Consider the following 8,254-nt stretch of genomic DNA (forward strand, 5'->3'; position numbering starts at 1 on the left):
GCCAAAGTGCAGCGGGAGACTGGAAGCACAGTGCAATTCGCCTCAGTTCACTAGCCTCTCTTGAAGGAGAGGTGATCAGGTCTGTAACCAAATGATTGTCTGAATAAGCTGCAGCGGCTCCTTCGGTCGCCTGCCTTTTTAAGAGTTTGGGATGCTGGCTACAGCATCCAACTGTAACATGGCAATAAAAATATGAGAATGTGTGTGTTATGTTTCTGACTGTGGTAATAAAAGATTTAAACCTTGAGTATAATTTCTGGGTGATTTCAGAACCCTGGCACCCCCAGTGATGAAGCAAAGCCGTGCAAGGAGCCTGGTACTGGGATATTCCAGTAAAAAAAGCTGTGTGATGCAGTGAAATACGGTTTGGTTCTTTCTCTAGCCTGACTTAGTTTCCAATTCTCTTGATGTAGATCTGGAGTCCGTCTCGGCCTGAGCTCCTGGGATCCAGTCACCATGGAGACCGAAAGTGAGCAGAACTCCAGCTCTGCCAGCGGCAGCTCCAGTTCTGGAGGAAGCACCCGTCCTCAGATATCGCAGATGTCTCTCTATGAGCGACAGGCAGTACAGGTGGGACGCCGTGATGTTCTGGGATGGCATGTGCATCAGTGGAGGGTGGTGGTGAGCCCTTTCGTGTTCCTCTGAGTTGTTGTGTGTCAAGGTGGGAGCACGCTCAAAGGACTGTCATCTTTTCAGATTGAGAAATTCTTGTGCTAGGCCCGATGTTTAGTTCCTGTAGCCTGATACTGTGGTTCATGTTTTATGGGTTACTCCTCCCATGTCCAGCCTCTTGGATTTAATCCATACTGTGATCCAGTAGATTGATTTTTAGCCTGCTGTTCTAGAGCAAGTCATTCAGTTTATCATCCCAGTTCCTCTATGTAGTGTATATCCTCCATATACGTACTATGCTGGAACACTTTGTCTGCCTGCTTGAGCACGCACGTCCCCAAATTCCTATAGTTTATGGAAGTCTTGCAAGCGTGCTTCCCACTGTCCTGGAATACACCTGTGACTCAGTCCGTTACCAAATTTGTAGCTGTACTACGTATTTTGATGTGCTAATCTAGTGACTTTGCTTTTTTCGTGGGGTCTAGGGATAGCCTCATGGCTGTTATTTATTTCTTCATTGTTCTCTCAAATCACATTTCAAGGGCACGCTATTTTTGACAATTGGGTTTTCCTCTTTCTCTAGGCCCTGCAGGCACTCCAGAGACAGCCCAATGCAGCCCAGTACTTTCACCAGTTTATGCTCCAGCAGCAGCTTAATAGTGCCCAACTTCACAGCCTGGCTGCAGTCCAGCAGGTGAGTCGCCAAGGGGCAGAAGAAGAGGAATTGGATCGTTCTCTGAGGAAGATCCAGAGATTCTCTCTTTATACAGTGACTTGTCCACCGAGGTCATCCGGATCGATGATGAGATAATGAGTCTCTAAACACGTTGTTTAAAAATAATAGAAACAGCTAGTAAACTGGAAGCCTGATGCAAAGATTCATTTGGTTTTCAGGTACAGAGCAGGGGAAGATAAAATTTGGCATCCCCATCAGGAAACTTGCACTTCGGAGGCCTGTGACTAGCCCCTGCACCTTCTTTAAATAAAAGATGGGTGGTTAAGTCAGCAGTGGATGCAGTAGTGTTTAAAAACTGTATTAAAAGTGAAGCATGGATTGTTACTTTGCTGAGGATAAACATGGTGTTGGGTGCGTGAAGTTTCAGGCGGTATCCTCTGAATTTTCTGTCTTGAAACTTAGTAGCCCATGTTTTCTTTACCAGTTACTAGCAAGAGGGATCTGCGCTAGATCTTATAAAGTCAGGAGGGCGTTTCTTTAACTGAGATATGTTTATACAAATCGAGGTATTTTATGATGCACAATTATGGAGTGATTATTTTTTTTCTTTAGCAATTTTGCTCACCTACCAGACTTCATCATCAGTTGAAGATGGATTATGTGTGATGTGGATACATTTTTGTCTGTGTAACAGTATCTCCATCAGTACCTGTGCTCCTTTGCTTTTAGTCCAGGATTTAGTTGTTCTCAAAATCCCTACCTGCACTTTTACAGCATAGAGGGAATAGAATCCTCTCACCAATTTTGCACAAATCTTAGTTATAAAGCTAACTAAACTCGTACACTGGAATTCCTGTGGGATCGTAGGGGCGGGGAGGGGAATCTAAGAATATTTACATTCCTCCAGAAACCACATTATGTGCTGTAACCTGAAATTTGTTACTTGGATTGCTATCACTGCATTGTTACTAAACTGCCTAACTAGTCCCAGCAAATCGCTAATATTGCGGGGAACGTCTGGGTATTAACAGTGGGCTGCAGCATCAGGATGAGGGTTGCAGTGTGTAGCGTGACAAGCTGGGGCAACAGTAGGGTTCGTACCCATGGGAGGAAGGGCTGGAGGTAATGCACTGTAAGGGTCTGTTGTCCGCTGCCTTGGGTAGGGTATAGGACTGAACAGGTTGTGGAAGAGGAGGTACCTCGCTGAGTTGCTGCATGTGATTTGTAGGGCACAGCAGAGATTTGTAGTGGTTAGATTGTGCTCCTGTTCTCAGGAATGGGTGAAGATGATGATGGGACTAGGTGTTCTGACAAAGGCAAATATTTTCGCTGGGTTGAAATGTTTGTTCCAGGTACTCATTTCTCTGTCAATCTCTCTTGCAGGCTACAATTGCAGCCAGTAGACAGGCCAGCTCCCCCAACACCAGCACCCCACAACAGACCATCACCACCCAGGCCTCTGTAAGTAACTGCTCCCTCACACATATATCAAAGCCTCTCTCCCACCCCCCGCCTTGTTCTTTCTCCTCTTTGTCTTTTAGGACGGCAGTCAGCCAAGGAAACACAGCTTCTAAGAATGCTGGGAGTGCACAAGATGTAGACAAATTTGAGGATTTGGGGTGCTGTCATTATTGGTTGGGGTTCAGGAGACCAGAGAAGGTTTCTGAGTGGGAGAGGCCTCTTAGCTGGAGAGGTAGACACTGATCTCTCTTTGCTGAGACTTTGGGGATACGTTGTCATGGCTTAGAAAAAGATCAGGACTTCTGAGAAGGAAGAGTCCTAAGCAGCTTGAAAGGGAATGCTGTCTTTTTTTCTTGGGCAGAGTAGTAGTTTGTTCGATGAGACAAAGTCTGGTTCTGTAGTGAGTATTGAGGAACTGGGATTTGTTCAGTTGAGTTGAGTTGGTAGGGTAGAGGTTACTTTGTAGGGTTTTTTCCTTTACCTGAGAGACTGGAGAAAATGATGTATTTCTTTTGGATCTCTTATTGCAGCTGCATGCTAACAGTGATACTCGGGCTCACCATACAAATGAGGCGAGCACTCAGGGCTTTGGGTAGTTTAGATTGCATAGCCTCTAAGACAAGAACTTTTTTCTTCTTGGTCCCCCGTGGGATACAGGAAAAAAACTGTAAAATATCTGTTGTGGCTGTACCCCAGTAAGTGACTTTGTACTTATTTCTTTGCCTCCATCTCTTTGTGTATGATTTGGGGCTTTTCTCTGTTTTAAGATCAACCTAGCCACCACATCCGCTGCTCAGCTGATCAGTCGGTCACAGAGCGTGAGTTCCCCCAGCGCCACAACCCTGACGCAGTCTGTGCTCCTTGGGAATACCACCTCACCGCCTCTCAACCAGTCACAGGCCCAGATGTACCTCAGGGTAAGAGCAAAATGTGTCCTGACTCTGAACCCCACTTCCTAGCCACTTCAGTGTTTCACTGCTTGGGATTACCAACACCTTTGGACTAACTCTAGCTTTAAGGATGATGCACTATCTTTTAAATTCAGATGGGGAAGCTCTTGTCCCTGAAATCACAAGTTTGATTCTGAGCTCAGCTTTTGAGGGTAGGTGAGCTTTGTATTGTGTGGCTCAGGTGAGATCATTAAGAACTATGTTTGTCTCTGCTCTGCATAGATGTTAAAGATCCCATGGCACTTCTCACTAGAGTGTAAATGTGAAATATATGTCCTAGACTTGAATATAGCTCACAGAAATAAAGCTACTCTTCTGGTTCAATGCTGGAACAGATATATGGTAGATTACTCTCTTCTACCACTGCTGAGCTCTGGGACGTAATTCAGAATTCAAGTAAGTCTAGAAACATAAATCAACATGAACAAATATGTCATCCTTTTAATCGCTTTGAAGTGCTGCTAAAGAGAAAACATTAGGCTTGACTATATAATCAGTCTGGGGTTTGGTTACCTATTTGAAAAATATTTTCTGTGTCTCAGGTGACTTCAGATACAGATTGCAATCCCCTTCTTTTCAAGCAACCTGGTCTTGGATGTGTGTCTTTTATCGCTATTTCTCAACCAGTCCCAGATATACATCTATAAATTCAATGATACCCCAGTCTTCTGGCCAGCCTTGGGCAGTCTGTGGGAGTTGGCCCAGGCCCGTGTTTGATAGAAGAGTGCTTATTTCCGTAAGGAAACTGTTCCCAGTTTCCTGCTCCTGAGGGTTATGTTAAATCTTACAGTGCAGGGAGGGTTGGGGGTTTTGCAATGTGTGACATTGAAGCCCAGTGTTGCTTTGTAATCTGTTTGCTTGTGGTTTGCTGTCTGTCTCTCTCTCTTGCCCTCCATTCCTTTCATTCCACATCACCTCACCCTTCCTCAACAGCCACAGCTGGGGAACCTGTTGCAGGTAAACCGGACCTTGGGCCGCAATGTGCCTCTTGCATCCCAACTCATCCTGATGCCCAACGGGGCTGTGGCCGCCGTCCAGCAGGAGGTACCACCCACTCAGTCTCCTGGGGTCCATGCAGACACAGACCAGGTTAGTGACACCCCCTCCCAGAGTCCTCTCCTTCCCCTGCTCTCCTTCATCCCACACTCCAGTCTTTGTGTCCAGTCATCCCTGTATAGCAGATCAGCTCTATTTTATCCCCAACCTGTGTCCCTGGGCAGGCAGGAGATTCTGTTCTCTCTTGCCACTGTTTTTTCCATGTTTGCTTTTTGCCTCCGGAGATGGGATTCATTTCTGCTTAAAATTTCTGTGGTGAGCCACAGGCTGGATCAATCCCATATTTGCAGTTTCTCCATTGTCCTTGTGTGAAAAGAATTGTTGAGTTCTATGTCCAGTTTTCAGTCCCTCTGCAATGAAGAGTCTTTGCAATGAAGAGTCTTTGCAATAAAGAGTCTTTGCCGGTGGTAGTATTCCTTCACCTAGTTGGTTTGTCATTGTAAAGATGCCAAAGACCAAACAGACCACAAGGTCTTAGCTCCTGCATTCATCTATAAGTAATTCTCCTGGTCAGGGAGTTGCCATGGCTTCCAGTTTTCCTTGCCCTATCCCAGTCATTCTTGGGATTTCCAGTTACTTCATATTTTTCTTGTCTGGAGCACATTCTTTGAAGGAAAGTCAGCCGTGATCACAAACTTGAAGATAACACTGCATTTGGAGGAGTAAATACAGTGGATGGAAGCACCAAAATGCAGACGAACTGGTGAAATCAGAAGGGCTGCAGGCCACGAGTCGATCTGTGGGCCTGTCGAGTGGAAAGCCCTGCACAGGGGGAGGAGGCAGGTGGCACAAAAATTGAAAAGGAGCAACTGGTGTTTAAAGGGGTATCTTGGTGCTTTTAGAGCCGTGCTAAACTGGGTCCTACCGATGCAAAGGCATGGCAGGCAGGTCTGAAGGCTGTCCGATGCCTCGGAGAATGGCAGTGTCCTCACGTGCTGTTCAGAAAGTGCCACGAGATCTTTAACTTCCATCAGAGATGGGGCAGGAGGGAGTTCAGGATAATGTGTTTCCTGGGAAGGGCTGCACCTGAGCTTTGCCCTGCAGTGTTAGCCAGCTCCCCATGTGAGATTTGAAGCATAAACTTAGCCTGCATCCCGGTAGAGCGTGTCGCCTGTGTGTTCTCTGCCAAACTTCCAGCAAGTAACATACGTAAAGCAAATGGTTTCTGGTTTGTATATATGTTTCTAGGTGCAGAATTTGGCTGTGAGGAGCCAGCAGACCTCAGCCGCCAGTGCCCAGCTCCAAGGCTCCGCTCAGAAGGCAGCTCTGCCAGGAAGCTCCCAGGCTTCGGGCTTACCGCAGGCCACCAGCACGGGCCAGACCTTGGCAGTGGCTCAGACCTCCTCCGGCAGCGCAGGCCAGTCCCTCAATTTGAGCCAAGGGGCAGCAAGCAGCAATGGTGTCTCCGGGGGCGTGGTGGCAAGTGGTGGGAGCCAGACCTCAACAGGATTGAGCCAGAACTCCTCGGCAAGTGCCGCTGGCAGTTGTCAAAGGAAAGGAACGGGGGTGGTTCAACCGTTACCGGTAGCAGCTGCCCAGGCGGTGACCGTCAGCCAGGGAAGCCAGACGGAAACAGAGAATGCAGCCACAAAGAAGGGCGAAACGGACAGTGGCGGACAGCAAACAGTGGGCATGAACCTGACCAGGACGGCTACGCCAGCACCCAGCCAGACATTGATCAGCTCAGGTAAGTGCGGACCTGTTCCTTCTCTTTGAGCCCACTGGGCTTTCACAAGAGCGCTATTTGAAAGCCCAGTGGCGAGAGATTTTTCCAACACCTCCCAGCTCTCTGGGCTCCTGGAGGCTTGTCTCTAGGGGTTATCCCTCTCTATTAGCAAGAGAAGTTGATTTAGTCCCTCATGTCCTCTGCCAGTAAGCCGTCAGTCATTTTGGAGCTTAATGACTCAAACAAGTGCAGGGGCTGCCTGCCTCTTTTGTGTGGGTGTTCCCAGCTGCGCTGTTGCTAACTTTTGTGCTCTCCTCTTTCCCCACTCTGTGTATAGCCACATATACACAGATCCAGCCACACTCGCTGATCCAGCAGCAGCAGCAGATTCACCTGCAGAAGCAAGTGGTGATCCAGCAGCAGATCGCCATTCATCACCAGCAGCAGTTCCAGCATCGCCAGTCCCAGCTCCTCCACACAGCCACCCATCTTCAGCTGGCCCAACAACAGCAACAGCAGCAAGCACCCTCTCTGACCCAACAGCAGCAGCAAGCTCAGCCTCCGCAGCAGCAGGCTCCACCTCAAAACCAGCAGCAGGCTCAGACCCTTGTGGTACAACCGATGTTGCAGTCGCAGCCACAGCCTGTGCAGCTCCAGCAGGACAGTCCTTGCCAGCCGGCCACCAAGTCACCTGTTCCAATTCAGTCAAAATCTCTGGTTACCCCCATCAAACCACCTCAGCTTGGGCCTGCCAAAATGTCAGCAACACAGCAGCCTCCACCACACATCCCAGTGCAGGTAGTGGGTACTCGGCAGCAGGGCGCAGGCCAAGCCCAGGCGCTGGGTTTGGCTCAGATTGCTGCAGCAGTGCCGACATCCCGGGGAATGCCAGCCGTGGTCCAGCCTGTTTCCCAAGCCCATGCTGCTTCCCCGTCATCGTCTTCAGCTCCGGCATCCTCGCAGGAAGCTACTCCTCTCACCACAGGGGTGAATTTGGCACAAGTTCAAGGCACAGCCCACATGGTGAAGAGCCCAGCCTCCTCTCCAGTTGTGGCTCAGATGCCAGCAGCATTCTACATGCAGTCTGTCCAGTTGCCAGTAAGTGATACCATTGAGAAGGAGAATAGCATATGGATTCTCTTTGTTCATTCCTAGGACATCAATCCCAGTCCAGGCCCAGGTCAGTGGGATGGGATGGGTAAGGGGCTTGGGTAAAGGGATGTGGAGACTTTCCTCTCAAAACCACTAATTCCAGCCCAACCCTTGGGGTTACTAACTACAAGCATTTCTCTTCCACATTATCATTCAAAGGCTTGCATGAAGTAAATAGGTGAGACTCAAACTTTGCCCCAAATGGCGTAAGTGTCCACATCACATACTAAATATCACATTTAACGATGTGGTGGGTTGACCTTGGCTGGCTGCTGGGTGACCACCAAGCTGCTCTATCGCTCCCCCTTCACAACAGGACAGGGGGAGAAAAATACAATGAAAAGCTTGTGGGTTGAGATAAGGACAGGGAGATCACTTACCAGTTACCGTCACCGGCAAAAAAACCTCATTTTAGGGAAATTTGTAATTTATTGCCAATTAATCAGAGTAGGATAATGAGAAATAAGAACAAATCTAAAAAACACTTCTCCCCTTCATCATGGGCTCAGCTTCACTCCTGACTCTTCTATCTCCTCCCCCTGAGTAGTGCAGGGGGATGGGGAACGGGGGTTGTGGTCAGTTCATAATGTTTTGTTTCTGCCATTCCTTCCTTCTCACGCTTTTCCCTTGCTCCAGCCTGGGGTCCCCCCCCCAGCAGACAGTCCTCCACAGACTTCTCCA

At 48.4% G+C, this 8,254-nt stretch overlaps 1 protein-coding gene across 1 annotated transcript; it reads left to right on the forward strand.

The window, feature by feature from the left end:
- Positions 1-418: 418 nt before the first annotated feature.
- On the forward strand, positions 419-7,519 carry LOC104155021 (polyhomeotic-like protein 1; the record flags this gene model as incomplete). The annotated part of the gene is made up of 7 exons (XM_009697812.1): positions 419-570; positions 1,196-1,306; positions 2,672-2,749; positions 3,517-3,666; positions 4,633-4,788; positions 5,944-6,442; positions 6,759-7,519. Coding segments are annotated over exons 1-7 (1,869 nt in total), but the record flags the coding sequence as incomplete, so codon positions are not given.
- Positions 7,520-8,254: the final 735 nt, after the last annotated feature.

This window comes from Cariama cristata, unplaced genomic scaffold (genome assembly GCF_000690535.1).
Source record: "Cariama cristata isolate BGI_N322 unplaced genomic scaffold, ASM69053v1 scaffold15093, whole genome shotgun sequence".
NCBI lineage: Eukaryota > Metazoa > Chordata > Aves > Cariamiformes > Cariamidae > Cariama > Cariama cristata.